Source organism: Poromitra crassiceps (assembly GCF_964638095.1).
Source record: "Poromitra crassiceps genome assembly, chromosome: 10".
NCBI classification, from domain to species: domain Eukaryota; kingdom Metazoa; phylum Chordata; class Actinopteri; order Beryciformes; family Melamphaidae; genus Poromitra; species Poromitra crassiceps.
Window position 1 is genome coordinate 38,539,550 of NC_139631.1, and position 21,040 is coordinate 38,560,589.

The 21,040-nt window shown below is 43.6% G+C and overlaps 1 protein-coding gene across 1 annotated transcript in view; it reads left to right on the forward strand.

Annotated features, from left to right (window-relative positions):
* The window catches only part of araf (A-Raf proto-oncogene, serine/threonine kinase), a gene marked incomplete at both ends in the record, with an annotated part of 40,585 nt that extends 27,445 nt beyond the window's left edge, over positions 1 to 13,140 (forward strand). The window contains one exon of the mRNA XM_083644859.1: positions 13,000 to 13,140. Within this exon, the coding sequence (XP_083500985.1) occupies positions 13,000 to 13,140 (141 nt within the window). The remainder of the gene's footprint in view (positions 1 to 12,999) is intronic.
* Positions 13,141 to 21,040: the final 7,900 nt, after the last annotated feature.

Here is a 21,040-nt window from a genome sequence, read left to right on the forward strand (position 1 = left end):
TTCATAGAGATACAGGTCAGCTGCTTCACTTCATAGAGATACAGGTCAGCAGCTTCACTTCATAGAGATACAGGTCAGCAGATTCACATCATAGAGATACAGGTCAGCTGCTTCACTTCATAGAGATACAGGTCAGCAGCTTCACTTCATAGAGATACAGGTCAGCAGATTCACTTCATAGAGATACAGGTCAGCTGCTTCACTTCATAGAGATACAGGTCAGCAGCTTCACTTCATAGAGATACAGGTCAGCAGATTCACTTCATAGAGATACAGGTCAGCAGATTCACTTCATATAGATACAGGTCAGCAGCTTCACTTCATAGAGATACAGGTCAGCAGATTCACTTCATAGAGATACAGGTCAGCTGCTTCACTTCATAGAGATACAGGTCAGCAGCTTCACTTCATAGAGATACAGGTCAGCAGATTCACTTCATAGAGATACAGGTCAGCAGATTCACTTCATAGAGATACAGGTCAGCAGATTCACTTCATAGAGATACAGGTCAGCAGATTCACTTCATAGAGATACAGGTCAGCTGCTTCACTTCATAGAGATACAGGTCAGCTGCTTCACTTCATAGAGATACAGGTCAGCAGATTCACTTCATAGAGATACAGGTCAGCTGCTTCACTTCATAGAGATACAGGTCAGCAGATTCACTTCATAGAGATACAGGTCAGCAGATTCACTTCATAGAGATACAGGTCAGCTGCTTCACTTCATAGAGATACAGGTCAGCAGATTCACTTCATAGAGATACAGGTCAGCTGATTCACTTCATAGAGATACAGGTCAGCAGATTCACTTCATAGAGATACAGGTCAGCTGCTTCACTATATAGAGATACAGGTCAGCAGCTTCACTTCATATAGATACAGGTCAGCTGCTTCACTTCATAGAGATACAGGTCAGCAGATTCACTTCATAGAGATACAGGTCAGCTGCTTCACTATATAGAGATACAGGTCAGCAGATTCACTTCATAGAGATACAGGTCAGCAGCTTCACTTCATAGAGATACAGGTCAGCAGCTTCACTTCATAGAGATACAGGTCAGCAGCTTCACTTCATAGAGATACAGGTCAGCTGCTTCACTTCATATAGATACAGGTCAGCTGCTTCACTTCATAGAGATACAGGTCAGCAGCTTCACTTCATATAGATACAGGTCAGCAGCTTCACTTCATATAGATACAGGTCAGCTGCTTCACTTCATATAGATACAGGTCAGCTGCTTCACTTCATAGAGATACAGGTCAGCAGCTTCACTTCATATAGATACAGGTCAGCTGCTTCACTTCATATAGATACAGGTCAGCTGCTTCACTTCATATAGATACAGGTCAGCTGCTTCACTTCATATAGATACAGGTCAGCTGCTTCACTTCATAGAGATACAGGTCAGCAGATTCACTATATAGAGATACAGGTCAGCAGCTTCACTATATAGAGATACAGGTCAGCAGCTTCACTTCATAGAGATACAGGTCAGCAGCTTCACTATATAGAGATACAGGTCAGCAGCTTCACTTCATAGAGATACAGGTCAGCAGCTTCACTATATAGAGATACAGGTCAGCAGCTTCACTTCATAGAGATACAGGTCAGCAGCTTCACTATATAGAGATACAGGTCAGCAGATTCACTATATAGAGATACAGGTCAGCTGCTTCACTTCATAGAGATACAGGTCAGCAGCTTCACTTCATAGAGATACAGGTCAGCAGATTCACTTCATAGAGATACAGGTCAGCTGCTTCACTTCATAGAGATACAGGTCAGCAGCTTCACTTCATAGAGATACAGGTCAGCTGCTTCACTTCATAGAGATACAGGTCAGCTGCTTCACTTCATAGAGATACAGGTCAGCAGCTTCACTTCATAGAGATACAGGTCAGCTGCTTCACTTCATAGAGATACAGGTCAGCTGCTTCACTTCATAGAGATACAGGTCAGCAGATTCACTTCATAGAGATACAGGTCAGCTGCTTCACTTCATAGAGATACAGGTCAGCTGCTTCACTTCATAGAGATACAGGTCAGCTGCTTCACTTCATAGAGATACAGGTCAGCTGCTTCACTTCATAGAGATACAGGTCAGCAGATTCACTATATAGAGATACAGGTCAGCAGCTTCACTTCATAGAGATACAGGTCAGCAGCTTCACTATATAGAGATACAGGTCAGCTGCTTCACTTCATAGAGATACAGGTCAGCTGATTCACTTCATATAGATACAGGTCAGCAGATTCACTTCATAGAGATACAGGTCAGCTGATTCACTTCATAGAGATACAGGTCAGCAGATTCACTTCATAGAGATACAGGTCAGCTGCTTCACTTCATAGAGATACAGGTCAGCTGATTCACTTCATATAGATACAGGTCAGCAGCTTCACTTCATATAGATACAGGTCAGCAGCTTCACTTCATAGAGATACAGGTCAGCAGCTTCACTATATAGAGATACAGGTCAGCTGCTTCACTTCATAGAGATACAGGTCAGCTGCTTCACATCATAGAGATACAGGTCAGCTGCTTCACTTCATAGAGATACAGGTCAGCAGCTTCACTATATAGAGATACAGGTCAGCAGCTTCACTTCATAGAGATACAGGTCAGCAGCTTCACTATATAGAGATACAGGTCAGCAGATTCACTTCATAGAGATACAGGTCAGCAGCTTCACTTCATAGAGATACAGGTCAGCAGATTCACTTCATAGAGATACAGGTCAGCAGCTTCACTATATAGAGATACAGGTCAGCAGATTCACTTCATAGAGATACAGGTCAGCTGCTTCACTTCATAGAGATACAGGTCAGCAGCTTCACTTCATAGAGATACAGGTCAGCTGCTTCACTTCATAGAGATACAGGTCAGCTGATTCACTTCATAGAGATACAGGTCAGCAGCTTCACTATATAGAGATACAGGTCAGCAGATTCACTTCATAGAGATACAGGTCAGCAGCTTCACTATATAGAGATACAGGTCAGCTGCTTCACTTCATAGAGATACAGGTCAGCAGCTTCACTTCATAGAGATACAGGTCAGCAGCTTCACTTCATAGAGATACAGGTCAGCAGATTCACTTCATAGAGATACAGGTCAGCTGCTTCACTTCATAGAGATACAGGTCAGCAGCTTCACTTCATAGAGATACAGGTCAGCTGATTCACTTCATAGAGATACAGGTCAGCAGATTCACTTCATAGAGATACAGGTCAGCTGCTTCACTTCATAGAGATACAGGTCAGCTGCTTCACTTCATAGAGATACAGGTCAGCTGATTCACTTCATAGAGATACAGGTCAGCAGCTTCACTTCATAGAGATACAGGTCAGCAGCTTCACTTCATAGAGATACAGGTCAGCAGCTTCACTTCATAGAGATACAGGTCAGCAGCTTCACTTCATAGAGATACAGGTCAGCTGCTTCACTTCATAGAGATACAGGTCAGCAGCTTCACTTCATAGAGATACAGGTCAGCAGCTTCACTTCATAGAGATACAGGTCAGCAGCTTCACTTCATAGAGATACAGGTCAGCAGCTTCACTTCATAGAGATACAGGTCAGCTGCTTCACTTCATAGAGATACAGGTCAGCTGATTCACTTCATAGAGATACAGGTCAGCAGCTTCACTTCATAGAGATACAGGTCAGCAGCTTCACTTCATAGAGATACAGGTCAGCAGCTTCACTATATAGAGATACAGGTCAGCAGCTTCACTTCATATAGATACAGGTCAGCTGCTTCACTATATAGAGATACAGGTCAGCTGCTTCACTATATAGAGATACAGGTCAGCAGCTTCACTTCATAGAGATACAGGTCAGCAGCTTCACTTCATAGAGATACAGGTCAGCTGCTTCACTATATAGAGATACAGGTCAGCAGATTCACTATATAGAGATACAGGTCAGCAGATTCACTATATAGAGATACAGGTCAGCAGCTTCACTTCATAGAGATACAGGTCAGCAGCTTCACTTCATAGAGATACAGGTCAGCTGCTTCACTATATAGAGATACAGGTCAGCTGCTTCACTATATAGAGATACAGGTCAGCTGCTTCACTTCATAGAGATACAGGTCAGCAGCTTCACTTCATAGAGATACAGGTCAGCAGCTTCACTTCATAGAGATACAGGTCAGCAGCTTCACTTCATAGAGATACAGGTCAGCAGCTTCACTTCATAGAGATACAGGTCAGCAGCTTCACTTCATAGAGATACAGGTCAGCAGCTTCACTTCATAGAGATACAGGTCAGCAGCTTCACTTCATAGAGATACAGGTCAGCAGCTTCACTTCATAGAGATACAGGTCAGCTGCTTCACTTCATAGAGATACAGGTCAGCTGCTTCACTTCATAGAGATACAGGTCAGCAGCTTCACTTCATAGAGATACAGGTCAGCAGCTTCACTATATAGAGATACAGGTCAGCAGCTTCACTTCATAGAGATACAGGTCAGCTGCTTCACTATATAGAGATACAGGTCAGCAGCTTCACTTCATAGAGATACAGGTCAGCAGCTTCACTTCATAGAGATACAGGTCAGCTGCTTCACTATATAGAGATACAGGTCAGCAGCTTCACTTCATAGAGATACAGGTCAGCTGCTTCACTTCATAGAGATACAGGTCAGCAGCTTCACTTCATAGAGATACAGGTCAGCAGATTCACTTCATAGAGATACAGGTCAGCAGATTCACATCATAGAGATACAGGTCAGCAGCTTCACTTCATAGAGATACAGGTCAGCTGCTTCACTTCATAGAGATACAGGTCAGCTGATTCACTTCATAGAGATACAGGTCAGCAGCTTCACTTCATAGAGATACAGGTCAGCAGCTTCACTTCATAGAGATACAGGTCAGCAGCTTCACTTCATAGAGATACAGGTCAGCAGCTTCACTTCATAGAGATACAGGTCAGCTGCTTCACTTCATAGAGATACAGGTCAGCAGCTTCACTTCATAGAGATACAGGTCAGCAGCTTCACTTCATAGAGATACAGGTCAGCAGCTTCACTTCATAGAGATACAGGTCAGCAGCTTCACTTCATAGAGATACAGGTCAGCTGCTTCACTTCATAGAGATACAGGTCAGCTGATTCACTTCATAGAGATACAGGTCAGCAGCTTCACTTCATAGAGATACAGGTCAGCAGCTTCACTTCATAGAGATACAGGTCAGCAGCTTCACTATATAGAGATACAGGTCAGCAGCTTCACTTCATATAGATACAGGTCAGCTGCTTCACTATATAGAGATACAGGTCAGCTGCTTCACTATATAGAGATACAGGTCAGCAGCTTCACTTCATAGAGATACAGGTCAGCAGCTTCACTTCATAGAGATACAGGTCAGCTGCTTCACTATATAGAGATACAGGTCAGCAGATTCACTATATAGAGATACAGGTCAGCAGATTCACTATATAGAGATACAGGTCAGCAGCTTCACTTCATAGAGATACAGGTCAGCAGCTTCACTTCATAGAGATACAGGTCAGCTGCTTCACTATATAGAGATACAGGTCAGCTGCTTCACTATATAGAGATACAGGTCAGCTGCTTCACTTCATAGAGATACAGGTCAGCAGCTTCACTTCATAGAGATACAGGTCAGCAGCTTCACTTCATAGAGATACAGGTCAGCAGCTTCACTTCATAGAGATACAGGTCAGCAGCTTCACTTCATAGAGATACAGGTCAGCAGCTTCACTTCATAGAGATACAGGTCAGCAGCTTCACTTCATAGAGATACAGGTCAGCAGCTTCACTTCATAGAGATACAGGTCAGCAGCTTCACTTCATAGAGATACAGGTCAGCTGCTTCACTTCATAGAGATACAGGTCAGCTGCTTCACTTCATAGAGATACAGGTCAGCAGCTTCACTTCATAGAGATACAGGTCAGCAGCTTCACTATATAGAGATACAGGTCAGCAGCTTCACTTCATAGAGATACAGGTCAGCTGCTTCACTATATAGAGATACAGGTCAGCAGCTTCACTTCATAGAGATACAGGTCAGCAGCTTCACTTCATAGAGATACAGGTCAGCTGCTTCACTATATAGAGATACAGGTCAGCAGCTTCACTTCATAGAGATACAGGTCAGCTGCTTCACTTCATAGAGATACAGGTCAGCAGCTTCACTTCATAGAGATACAGGTCAGCAGATTCACTTCATAGAGATACAGGTCAGCAGATTCACATCATAGAGATACAGGTCAGCAGCTTCACTTCATAGAGATACAGGTCAGCAGATTCACATCATAGAGATACAGGTCAGCAGCTTCACTTCATAGAGATACAGGTCAGCAGCTTCACTTCATAGAGATACAGGTCAGCAGCTTCACTATATAGAGATACAGGTCAGCAGCTTCACTTCATAGAGATACAGGTCAGCAGCTTCACTATATAGAGATACAGGTCAGCAGCTTCACTTCATAGAGATACAGGTCAGCAGCTTCACTATATAGAGATACAGGTCAGCTGCTTCACTTCATAGAGATACAGGTCAGCAGCTTCACTTCATAGAGATACAGGTCAGCAGCTTCACTTCATAGAGATACAGGTCAGCTGCTTCACTATATAGAGATACAGGTCAGCAGATTCACTATATAGAGATACAGGTCAGCAGATTCACTATATAGAGATACAGGTCAGCAGCTTCACTTCATAGAGATACAGGTCAGCAGCTTCACTTCATAGAGATACAGGTCAGCTGCTTCACTATATAGAGATACAGGTCAGCTGCTTCACTATATAGAGATACAGGTCAGCTGCTTCACTTCATAGAGATACAGGTCAGCAGCTTCACTTCATAGAGATACAGGTCAGCAGCTTCACTTCATAGAGATACAGGTCAGCAGCTTCACTTCATAGAGATACAGGTCAGCAGCTTCACTTCATAGAGATACAGGTCAGCAGCTTCACTTCATAGAGATACAGGTCAGCAGCTTCACTTCATAGAGATACAGGTCAGCTGCTTCACTTCATAGAGATACAGGTCAGCTGCTTCACTATATAGAGATACAGGTCAGCAGCTTCACTTCATAGAGATACAGGTCAGCTGCTTCACTTCATAGAGATACAGGTCAGCTGCTTCACTTCATAGAGATACAGGTCAGCAGCTTCACTTCATAGAGATACAGGTCAGCAGCTTCACTTCATAGAGATACAGGTCAGCAGATTCACATCATAGAGATACAGGTCAGCAGATTCACATCATAGAGATACAGGTCAGCTGCTTCACTTCATAGAGATACAGGTCAGCTGCTTCACTTCATAGAGATACAGGTCAGCTGCTTCACTTCATAGAGATACAGGTCAGCTGCTTCACTTCATAGAGATACAGGTCAGCAGCTTCACTTCATAGAGATACAGGTCAGCTGCTTCACTTCATAGAGATACAGGTCAGCTGCTTCACTTCATAGAGATACAGGTCAGCAGCTTCACTATATAGAGATACAGGTCAGCTGCTTCACTATATAGAGATACAGGTCAGCTGCTTCACATCATAGAGATACAGGTCAGCTGCTTCACTTCATAGAGATACAGGTCAGCTGCTTCACATCATAGAGATACAGGTCAGCAGCTTCACTTCATAGAGATACAGGTCAGCTGCTTCACATCATAGAGATACAGGTCAGCAGCTTCACTTCATATAGATACAGGTCAGCTGCTTCACTTCATAGAGATACAGGTCAGCAGCTTCACTATATAGAGATACAGGTCAGCAGCTTCACTTCATAGAGATACAGGTCAGCTGATTCACATCATAGAGATACAGGTCAGCTGCTTCACTTCATATAGATACAGGTCAGCTGCTTCACTATATAGAGATACAGGTCAGCAGATTCACTTCATAGAGATACAGGTCAGCAGATTCACTTCATATAGATACAGGTCAGCAGATTCACATCATAGAGATACAGGTCAGCAGATTCACTTCATATAGATACAGGTCAGCAGATTCACTTCATAGAGATACAGGTCAGCAGCTTCACTTCATATAGATACAGGTCAGCTGCTTCACTTCATATAGATACAGGTCAGCTGATTCACATCATAGAGATACAGGTCAGCTGCTTCACTTCATATAGATACAGGTCAGCTGCTTCACTTCATAGAGATACAGGTCAGCAGCTTCACTTCATAGAGATACAGGTCAGCAGCTTCACTTCATAGAGATACAGGTCAGCAGCTTCACTATATAGAGATACAGGTCAGCTGCTTCACTTCATATAGATACAGGTCAGCTGCTTCACTATATAGAGATACAGGTCAGCTGCTTCACTATATAGAGATACAGGTCAGCAGCTTCACTATATAGAGATACAGGTCAGCTGCTTCACTTCATATAGATACAGGTCAGCTGCTTCACTTCATAGAGATACAGGTCAGCAGCTTCACTATATAGAGATACAGGTCAGCAGCTTCACTATATAGAGATACAGGTCAGCTGCTTCACTTCATATAGATACAGGTCAGCTGCTTCACTTCATAGAGATACAGGTCAGCAGCTTCACTTCATATAGATACAGGTCAGCTGCTTCACTTCATAGAGATACAGGTCAGCTGCTTCACTTCATAGAGATACAGGTCAGCAGCTTCACTTCATAGAGATACAGGTCAGCAGATTCACATCATAGAGATACAGGTCAGCTGCTTCACTTCATAGAGATACAGGTCAGCAGCTTCACTTCATAGAGATACAGGTCAGCAGATTCACTTCATAGAGATACAGGTCAGCTGCTTCACTTCATAGAGATACAGGTCAGCAGCTTCACTTCATAGAGATACAGGTCAGCAGATTCACTTCATAGAGATACAGGTCAGCAGATTCACTTCATATAGATACAGGTCAGCAGCTTCACTTCATAGAGATACAGGTCAGCAGATTCACTTCATAGAGATACAGGTCAGCTGCTTCACTTCATAGAGATACAGGTCAGCAGCTTCACTTCATAGAGATACAGGTCAGCAGATTCACTTCATAGAGATACAGGTCAGCAGATTCACTTCATAGAGATACAGGTCAGCAGATTCACTTCATAGAGATACAGGTCAGCAGATTCACTTCATAGAGATACAGGTCAGCTGCTTCACTTCATAGAGATACAGGTCAGCTGCTTCACTTCATAGAGATACAGGTCAGCAGATTCACTTCATAGAGATACAGGTCAGCTGCTTCACTTCATAGAGATACAGGTCAGCAGATTCACTTCATAGAGATACAGGTCAGCAGATTCACTTCATAGAGATACAGGTCAGCTGCTTCACTTCATAGAGATACAGGTCAGCAGATTCACTTCATAGAGATACAGGTCAGCTGATTCACTTCATAGAGATACAGGTCAGCAGATTCACTTCATAGAGATACAGGTCAGCTGCTTCACTATATAGAGATACAGGTCAGCAGCTTCACTTCATATAGATACAGGTCAGCTGCTTCACTTCATAGAGATACAGGTCAGCAGATTCACTTCATAGAGATACAGGTCAGCTGCTTCACTATATAGAGATACAGGTCAGCAGATTCACTTCATAGAGATACAGGTCAGCAGCTTCACTTCATAGAGATACAGGTCAGCAGCTTCACTTCATAGAGATACAGGTCAGCAGCTTCACTTCATAGAGATACAGGTCAGCTGCTTCACTTCATATAGATACAGGTCAGCTGCTTCACTTCATAGAGATACAGGTCAGCAGCTTCACTTCATATAGATACAGGTCAGCAGCTTCACTTCATATAGATACAGGTCAGCTGCTTCACTTCATATAGATACAGGTCAGCTGCTTCACTTCATAGAGATACAGGTCAGCAGCTTCACTTCATATAGATACAGGTCAGCTGCTTCACTTCATATAGATACAGGTCAGCTGCTTCACTTCATATAGATACAGGTCAGCTGCTTCACTTCATATAGATACAGGTCAGCTGCTTCACTTCATAGAGATACAGGTCAGCAGATTCACTATATAGAGATACAGGTCAGCAGCTTCACTATATAGAGATACAGGTCAGCAGCTTCACTTCATAGAGATACAGGTCAGCAGCTTCACTATATAGAGATACAGGTCAGCAGCTTCACTTCATAGAGATACAGGTCAGCAGCTTCACTATATAGAGATACAGGTCAGCAGCTTCACTTCATAGAGATACAGGTCAGCAGCTTCACTATATAGAGATACAGGTCAGCAGATTCACTATATAGAGATACAGGTCAGCTGCTTCACTTCATAGAGATACAGGTCAGCAGCTTCACTTCATAGAGATACAGGTCAGCAGATTCACTTCATAGAGATACAGGTCAGCTGCTTCACTTCATAGAGATACAGGTCAGCAGCTTCACTTCATAGAGATACAGGTCAGCTGCTTCACTTCATAGAGATACAGGTCAGCTGCTTCACTTCATAGAGATACAGGTCAGCAGCTTCACTTCATAGAGATACAGGTCAGCTGCTTCACTTCATAGAGATACAGGTCAGCTGCTTCACTTCATAGAGATACAGGTCAGCAGATTCACTTCATAGAGATACAGGTCAGCTGCTTCACTTCATAGAGATACAGGTCAGCTGCTTCACTTCATAGAGATACAGGTCAGCTGCTTCACTTCATAGAGATACAGGTCAGCTGCTTCACTTCATAGAGATACAGGTCAGCAGATTCACTATATAGAGATACAGGTCAGCAGCTTCACTTCATAGAGATACAGGTCAGCAGCTTCACTATATAGAGATACAGGTCAGCTGCTTCACTTCATAGAGATACAGGTCAGCTGATTCACTTCATATAGATACAGGTCAGCAGATTCACTTCATAGAGATACAGGTCAGCTGATTCACTTCATAGAGATACAGGTCAGCAGATTCACTTCATAGAGATACAGGTCAGCTGCTTCACTTCATAGAGATACAGGTCAGCTGATTCACTTCATATAGATACAGGTCAGCAGATTCACTTCATATAGATACAGGTCAGCAGCTTCACTTCATAGAGATACAGGTCAGCAGCTTCACTATATAGAGATACAGGTCAGCTGCTTCACTTCATAGAGATACAGGTCAGCTGCTTCACATCATAGAGATACAGGTCAGCTGCTTCACTTCATAGAGATACAGGTCAGCAGCTTCACTATATAGAGATACAGGTCAGCAGCTTCACTTCATAGAGATACAGGTCAGCAGCTTCACTATATAGAGATACAGGTCAGCAGATTCACTTCATAGAGATACAGGTCAGCAGCTTCACTTCATAGAGATACAGGTCAGCAGATTCACTTCATAGAGATACAGGTCAGCAGCTTCACTATATAGAGATACAGGTCAGCAGATTCACTTCATAGAGATACAGGTCAGCTGCTTCACTTCATAGAGATACAGGTCAGCAGCTTCACTTCATAGAGATACAGGTCAGCTGCTTCACTTCATAGAGATACAGGTCAGCTGATTCACTTCATAGAGATACAGGTCAGCAGCTTCACTATATAGAGATACAGGTCAGCAGATTCACTTCATAGAGATACAGGTCAGCAGCTTCACTATATAGAGATACAGGTCAGCTGCTTCACTTCATAGAGATACAGGTCAGCAGCTTCACTTCATAGAGATACAGGTCAGCAGCTTCACTTCATAGAGATACAGGTCAGCAGATTCACTTCATAGAGATACAGGTCAGCTGCTTCACTTCATAGAGATACAGGTCAGCAGCTTCACTTCATAGAGATACAGGTCAGCTGCTTCACTTCATAGAGATACAGGTCAGCTGATTCACTTCATAGAGATACAGGTCAGCAGCTTCACTTCATAGAGATACAGGTCAGCAGCTTCACTTCATAGAGATACAGGTCAGCAGCTTCACTTCATAGAGATACAGGTCAGCAGCTTCACTTCATAGAGATACAGGTCAGCTGCTTCACTTCATAGAGATACAGGTCAGCAGCTTCACTTCATAGAGATACAGGTCAGCAGCTTCACTTCATAGAGATACAGGTCAGCAGCTTCACTTCATAGAGATACAGGTCAGCAGCTTCACTTCATAGAGATACAGGTCAGCTGCTTCACTTCATAGAGATACAGGTCAGCTGATTCACTTCATAGAGATACAGGTCAGCAGCTTCACTTCATAGAGATACAGGTCAGCAGCTTCACTTCATAGAGATACAGGTCAGCAGCTTCACTATATAGAGATACAGGTCAGCAGCTTCACTTCATATAGATACAGGTCAGCTGCTTCACTATATAGAGATACAGGTCAGCTGCTTCACTATATAGAGATACAGGTCAGCAGCTTCACTTCATAGAGATACAGGTCAGCAGCTTCACTTCATAGAGATACAGGTCAGCTGCTTCACTATATAGAGATACAGGTCAGCAGCTTCACTTCATAGAGATACAGGTCAGCAGATTCACATCATAGAGATACAGGTCAGCAGATTCACTTCATAGAGATACAGGTCAGCAGCTTCACTTCATAGAGATACAGGTCAGCAGATTCACATCATAGAGATACAGGTCAGCAGCTTCACTTCATAGAGATACAGGTCAGCAGCTTCACTTCATAGAGATACAGGTCAGCAGATTCACTTCATAGAGATACAGGTCAGCAGATTCACATCATAGAGATACAGGTCAGCAGCTTCACTTCATAGAGATACAGGTCAGCAGATTCACATCATAGAGATACAGGTCAGCAGCTTCACTTCATAGAGATACAGGTCAGCAGCTTCACTTCATAGAGATACAGGTCAGCAGATTCACTTCATAGAGATACAGGTCAGCAGCTTCACTTCATAGAGATACAGGTCAGCAGATTCACATCATAGAGATACAGGTCAGCAGCTTCACTTCATAGGACACTTGAGTAAATTATTTTTAGTGGGGTTGTGTCTGCCAACACAGCAAATGGCTCATATTCAAATCTCTTAATTTTATATTTTTTCTTTTTGTTTCCCATCTACCCATCACCAGATCCTGGTAGCCATCGAGCAGGTTCAGGACCTGTTGCCAAAAATCGAGCGGAGTGCCTCAGAGCCCTCCCTCCACCGGGCCGTCCACGCCGAGGACCTGAACCCCCTCCTGTTCCACACCACCCGGCTCATGCCCCTCTGAGCTCCGCCCAACACCACGGCACCACCCGGCTCACGCCCCTCTGAGCTCCGCCCAACACCACCGCACCACCCGGCTCACGCCCCTCTGAGCTCCGCCCAACACCACCGCACCACCCGGCTCACGCCCCTCTGAGCTCCGCCCAACACCACCGCATCACCCGGCTCACGCCCCTCTGAGCTCCCCCGCACACCAGCCCACGAGACCCTCACTCGAGCCCAACACAACAGCACCCCCCCCCCACAATACACACACACACACACACACACACCCACCCAGCCAACCAAGCACTCCAACAGAATCACACTGCAAAAACGCCAGTCTAATATTGAGTCTTAAAGGCTTGTTTTCCTTTTCTACAAGAGGAAAACGTGGGGCTATGAGGTGAGCAACTTTCACTTGTTTTGTCACTCGTATCAAGGGATATTCTTGTGACAACAGCTTGAAATAAGTCCAATCATTCCAGTTATTTCACGATAATGTTACTCGATATGAGAAAAATGTATGAAACAAGTTGATTTGCATCGGGAAAATGAAGCTGTTATCCCAACCAGATTTTTTTGAGTTAAGGAAAATGTAAAAAAAAATCGCAGTGCACACATATAATACTGCAAAACTATGCATCTTAAGTCATTTAATTTTGTATTGAGTCTTGATTTCAAGAAATTTGAATTTCACTCAAGTTCTAACGTTATTTACATCAGTCCAAAGGGATTTGTTTTTCACTTGGTTTAAGAATTTAAGACTGAATACTTAATTAAATTGAAAGGATTGTCATACTTTGCAAGTATTCAGCATTATCCCCCCCCAATATTCTCTCCTTGTCAGGGTGGGAAAGCCTCTGAAACAGCATTTAGAGCATCATGGGATACTAAACGTCTTTATTGAGACCTAGGAGAATAGGATCCCGTGTCCACAGATAGCTTTTTCTTCTTGGCAGAGCGCTTTGGAGATCAAAAATATGAGCGCTTCCAACGCAGTTAGTAGCTAATGTTAGCTAGCTAGCATACAAGGTAAATAGCAAGCCAACCTCAACCCAACAAGATAATACAATTAATTATTCTCGCCTCTCCTCCGCCATGTTTGTTGATCTTTTTAGTCCCGCCTCTTCCTCAATTTTGATTGGTCGGTCGCCCTTCTCCGAAAATTGAAATGTTTTCCACTTGCGCTCCGCCCCAAAAAACACTAGCCGCCGAGAGCGCTGAAACGCCAGGCGCGGTGCTTGGAAGAGGCGCGCTCCTTGTGGGTTATTCCTTTAAAACTGGGAAATGGGAATGTGACTGTTCAAAGGTCATGAACTCGAACTGCGACGTCACCAGTGCTCGTACTTTCTCTCCCAAACTCGTAGCAGCGTCAGCAGGCCCGACCTCAAAAATCCAAGATGGCTGCGCCGCGCATCAACAGTAGTTAAAATCGTGGTAAATACCGTTTATTAGCACTAATGTCTTCTTGGTGTCTCGTTAAATCAGCTGTACACACAGCACTGTCTTAACTTCTATCTGTGTGGACATGTTGCTGCAGTGTTTGTATGCACAAAATGCCGTGAAATGCCTTGGTATCAACTGTTGTTGCTAACGATGGCTAGCCTGGCTAGCGACCGGATCTGACTCGTTTAAATGGACGCGACACAATTCAACAGTGAACTTCCCAGTTTGTTTGCGATAAGGGAACGGGCCATTACTATAGAAAATGAATTGCAGAAAGGTGCTGGCGGCTCAAGAAAAAAGCTTTCTGTGGACACGGCACATCAAAATAAAATATTGGTGTATACTTTTTGTGGAATCTGTTCAAAATGTTGAATCAGGTCTTCCCATAGACGAGCAGTCATCAGTTCTACTGTAAATACGTAATCAAGCAAACGGCATCATATCCGTCCTGTCGGAGGTGGACCCCGCTGACTGTTTAAAGGGCTACTTTGCGGATTGTCAACCAGAAACTGTGCTGGCTGATGAACAAAGAGCTCTCACTGCACGCAGCATGGAGGAAAGTTAAACATTGTTCATCTACATATTACCGACTTTGTCATGATACAAAAAGCCGGTTGAAAATCTGCAAAATCTTCCTTTTAATATCAGATCTTTTTCATCAAAAAAACCAAAAGCTCAGGCACACTCCCCCCGACACTCAGCATCCAACCCAATCTGCTGAAGCACCTGGATCTATTGGACCACCTGCTTTGCCAATGGAAGCCCTAAAGGCTTTTATCCCATGGACTCCTTTCATTAGTTTTCACCACAATGTCGTCGTCCCGCTTCAGAAGAGAGGATCGCAGACGAGACGACTTTCTGCTCACAATCGTGTTTTCTTTTAAGTTATTGTCATTTTAACATAATAATGCGGATTTGGCAAACCGTCGTAAGATGCAGCCTTAGAATATAAACGTTAAGTTGTGTCGCTGCTATACAACGGTTTGTTTTGTTGTTGTTGTCGTCGTCGTCGTATGCCTCCGTGGCGAGCATAGAGCACACCGCTGTGGCACGTAGCCTCTACAGAACCATTTTTTTTTAAAACCTCTCTTATGAAATCGTCTCTGGTAGTCTGTAAGGCCACAAAAACCTTTTAGTCTTAAACGAATATTCTCAATGCTTTACATTCTGCTTGTCTCTTAAACATTGCGCAATGAAACGGCCACTGGTCATCATATTTCATACATACATACATGCATGCATATACATACATCCACTTAATCTCTAGTACTGTAGTAGCTGTTGAAGGTGCTTTCACACTGCGGGCATCGTGGTTGACGGGTCGCTCGTTTGTGGCCGGTGCGACGGGCTCCGATTGCATCCGTGTCCTTGTAGCAGTCTGCAGCGACAACGTTTTCAACAGGCAAATGATGTCTTTTTTACCGCTCTGTTTATTGCCTTTCAGATGTCTTGATACAGGTTGCTAGCACGCACTAATTAGGTAGCATTTATGAAAAATAAACAGGGAATATTCGATGGACGGAACTGTTCTCCGAGCATCGTTTTTGAGTCAAGTTAAAAAGTGGTAGAGAGTTTGGCTGCTTTGAATGGCTGGAATCAACTTCTGGTCCATTCTGCGGGTTGCCGGGCAGAACTGTTGTTCACGGAACAAAAAGAATCAGCAGGGAAACGAGGGAGCACAGAAACCTGATTCGCTGTGGATGGTCAGAGTGGCACAGTGGCTCAGTGTTTAGCACGCTCACATCAGAGCCACACACAAAAAAGGTTGTGTGTTTGATTCCCGGCACTTTCTGTGTGCAGTGCACTACTTTTGTTCGCATTGGGTTTCCTCCCACAGTCCAAAAACCTGCAAGTCAGACGGAGTGGAGACTCTAAATTGCCTAGGCCTATATGTATTTTCTGTGATCGGATTGCAATCGGATAGTGCTTGGCCACATTAACCTGATTACATTTACACCTGGTGGATCCTGGTGCAGGTGTGACTTTAACCTGAATCCGGGCTTCCACTTCTCTCTGAGTTGGGAATGCTTGGAGCTCTGATAGGCTGTGCATCATATAAGCCCTGTGATGGACTGGCCATCTGTCCAGGCGGGTGTTTCCCTGCTTTCAACTCATATTATGCTGGGAATGCTGAATTGGAATATGCCGGCAATGAAAATTAGCGAACGTGGACGACCCAACAACTGTGGAAATTTCAGCCGTGGAAATGAACAGACTTCGGATGACTTGTTGAGGGTGTTGCTCGCAGTGTGAATGCACAGTTAGGCCTGCTGTATGTGTTAACACATATCAGAAGCTGCTGTGTTGTCTAGTGACCGACATGGTCAATAGACTGTCGGCGAGGCAAAGTCCTCCGCTCAGTTCTTTCGGTTTTCTGTTTTTCCTCCTGTCCGTTTTTTCAGATAATTTTAGTCGCTGGAGCGATGCGATCTGCAATGCTCTGATCAGGATGGCTCTCTTCACCTCTTTGACCCAGTGCTCAGGTGTATGTATACCGTTTAGTGCTCAGGTGTATGTATACCGTTTCGTGATGCGGTGAACAGTTTCCAATTTCCTTTTAATTTTTGGACACAGACAATGTACTTATCTTTTGGCGAAAGTGGTTCAAACAAGCTGCCTTACGTAACTACAGGGATGCGGTCAAAATCAAAGGGTACAGCCGCATAAAGAAGACATTCCTAAGTAATGATGGAGGATCTGAAATAGTGTGCAGGGCGTTTTTCCCCGGCATCATGGCTGTTAGTTTGGAGGCAGTTGTCGGCGCTAAAGGCTGAATGAATTACGATCATACCTTGACTGTGCTGGGGAAGGCCTTAACATCGCTATCCTACGAGCCACTGGATGACCAGCGTGCCTTGTTGACGGGAGCGTTGCACTCTGGGAAACACTTGTCCCATCGAGAAAGAAATGCATCGTGGGATCTAATTTGTCCTTTTTTTTTTTTTTTTTTTTTTTTTTTTTTAGAAGTGGTCAAGCCCCGTCAGGGATTCTAGGCCTAATCCCCACGCAGAAGCGCGGCACACCAAAACAAAAGCACCAGCACAACTGTACGTGACGGTGGGGCTTTTGTCGGCATCTCCTTTGCACGTACTGTCCCCCTGGTGGCTGCTTTTCCTCTTGCGTTTATTTTGGTCTTTCTTTGTTTTTGTCTTTGACCGTTTTGGTATCAGTGTTGATGTGTGGGTTAGCTTGAGAGAGAGTAGTTATCATGTGGCATCTGGTTTGTTCTCAGATATGATTTCTATAGAAATTGAGATGGCTGAACTCGTCAGATTTTTGTAGAAGCAAATATAAGCCATAATTGTTCAATTATGTAGTTCTCCCCCTTTTTATAATATACCTTTTTATTAATCCTCCTTTAAGCCGGAAAGTTGACAAGAGTTCTTCCAACACCCGGGGCTGAAGCAGCTGGGGGTTAATGCATATTATGTACATTAGCTGAGTTTCCATCCGAGTAGTTTTATGCGAGTTGTTAAGGTATAGAATAAGAAAAGATGAGTGGGAATGGCTGGGGATGGGACGATATCTCACGATACGATGCAATACGCCGTATGGGGTTAACGATTCGAAACGACCACAATACGATGTAAAAGTTCTATGACAAAGTCTGATTTCAGATTTCAGTTTATTTTATTTATTCGTCTCCCCTCTCCTCCCCAAGTGTAGCTGGCCAATTCCCCATGCCGATCTGGGGAGAATTTGCAGACCAGCACACGCTTCCTCCGATACGTGTGCAGTCGCCATCTGCTGCTTTTCACCTGACAGCGAGGAGTTTGACCGTCGGGACGTAGCGAGTGGGAGGCACAGGAGGCACTAGTGTAGCAACCAGGACTCATACCCCACCGGCTTCCCACCCGCAGACACGGCCAATTGTGTTTGTAGGAAGGTCGGAAGAACAGCTGGCGGGAATTGAACCCTGGTGGTGGGCGAGTGCCTCTACACTTAGCCAGACGTCCCCACTTCTGTTTATTTCTGAGCTACAAATCTTTCTAGCGATGGCACTGGCTTGCTCGAATAACAATTTAAAGATGTCATTACAAAGTGTAAATAATATATTTTCGATGGAGAGTTTGTGAAATTGTGATTGCTGCAAGCAGAGTAAAACGTAATATCACGATTTCATTATTCTGCCCCCACGATACATATTCTCACCTTTTTGCATTGCGATATATTGAATTTCGGTATATCGTTCCCTCCCTACAAATGGCCAGTTTCTATCAAATGGATTCAGTCGCGCGAAGTGAGTTTTGAAAAGTTTTGAGAAATGTCAGCAGCTGCCGAAGTAATGGTTGACTCATTGGTACTGGTGAAGAACCCTGTCAACCCCCCGCAGACATATAGTCTGCTCATGTTCTGCTATAGGACAGAGAATTGTACTTGTTGCAGGTTAGTCAGGTCACATAAGCTTCTCTTTGAGTTTCAGTTTGCCACACCATAGAGAGCCAAAGTGCACTTCCTGCTTCAGCACTGTACCAGAGATTTTCATCTGCCATTTATTTTCCCATAGACATTTCGTAAAAATGCTTGTGAAAATAGTTTTACTTGGTCAAACCAAAACTGTTCACCCATATTTAGAATCGGGAGAGACCATATAATATTTCACTCTGACCAAAACTAAAAAAACAACGTCAAACTTATTTTTCTTTAAATCCGCTTTTTTTTTTTTTATGTTTTGGTCTGAGTGAAATGTTATGTTGTCTCTCTTGTTTCTAAATATATCTGAACCATTTGGTTTGACCAAGTAAAACTATTTTGATGAGCATTTTACAAAATGTCTATGGGAACATAAATGGCGGATGAAAATCTCTGGTACAGTGCTGAACCAGGAAGTGACGTTCACTTTGGCTCCCTATCGACCTTATTCACACAGCGGCCATTTTGAACTCTTGGGGTGAGAAACTGTTAAGAAGATTGCCATAAATATATAAAACTAGTGTTACTTCAACACATAAGCAAAGAGTTCAGATAGACCAAACTCAATTCAGTTCTCAATTTAGCTAGCAATCTCGGGAACAACTGCTTGAATATAGCAGGCAACCTCACTAGCTTACTAGTTGGTAAGCTACTACCTAACTAGGCTAGACTTAGCAGGCAACCTCACTAGCTTACTAGTTAGTAAGCTACTAGCTAACTAGACTACACTGGTAGTGAGCAATAATGGGCCAAATATATTAAAATGTGAACCTGTATCCTGGATTCTTGAGATCAATTTGTTTCTATGTTTCTAATGTTTCAGTGGAGTATCCACCTGAAGTGTTCAAAATGGCTGCCCAGAATCTTTACTTTGGATAAATGTAACAATTTAAATTAATATTGTAGGAAGTAAAAAAATAAATAAATAGCCTTTTCTCTTTTTGAATGTTGGATCCCCATTCAGGAATCCATCCAGGCGAAGTTCACTGCTCCCTGGTTGGAACGAGCCTCTGCTTTGCAGTACACACATGAGACGGTTTTTAGTGCTAATTGAACCAACGGTGAGGGTGGCGGTTTAAGGTCATGCAGACGTCCTGTGAGCTGGGCGTTCTCTATATACTGTATTTGATTTGATGTGGGGGGCGGATTTAGCTGGTGCAGATCTTAACGTCGAGGGCAGCAGTTAACTGAACAAAGTGAACAAAGTTAACTAACAGCTCCCCTGGGCGCCAGATCCAGGCGAGTGAGCCTAGATGTTTTGAATATAGGGGCTGGGTACCCTCATTGTTTTGACTCATTCCAGTCATGTCGGTGGATTACGTTCGTGTTTGGGGGGGGGGGGGATAGATTTCACTTCTGTCACGTATTTATTCAGTCTGCGATTGTGGATCTTGTAGGTGGATTAAATGTTTACCGAGAGAGATCACTCTTTTGCAACATTTAATTCATGGGTTGGGCGCTCCTCTCTCTTACAAGAATATTGTTTTTCTTTAAGGCACGGTACTGTCTCGGTCTGCTCCTCCAACAGAACTTTGTATTCTGATAGCGTCTCTTGCAGGGCCATTTGGAATGGCTTAAAGAAAATAATAGCCCACATCTTAGGCTACAAAGTAGGTATCAAACTTGGTAGCAATGTGGTAACGTTTATAGGGCTTCACTACAGTGGCATTTTGTAAGGTGAACTATTCAAAATACAGTAAAAAGAAAGTGACTTGTGTTTGAGAGAGGGGCCTTTCCTATGAGTTGTGTGTGTGTGTGTTAGTGTTTGAGTGGCCCGAAGGTGGTTGAATGAAGCATAGAAACATATCTTCCTTTTTTCTTTTTATAAACCCTTGAGCAATAGCAAAGGACAGAATGAACGCCCCCCCCCCCCCCCCCCCATTCCCTGACAGATCAGCAGTTACTGAAAGTCTATTGTCGACTGTAATACCAGACTAGGTTTCATGTGAATCCCCCCGTTTAGTAGTTGAGGGTTTTTCCAAGACTTGATTTCCCTGTTCAGAGAGGATATTGGGATTGCTTCAGCTCAGTTGAATGCAATACCTCTGTCTCCCAGAAGAGGG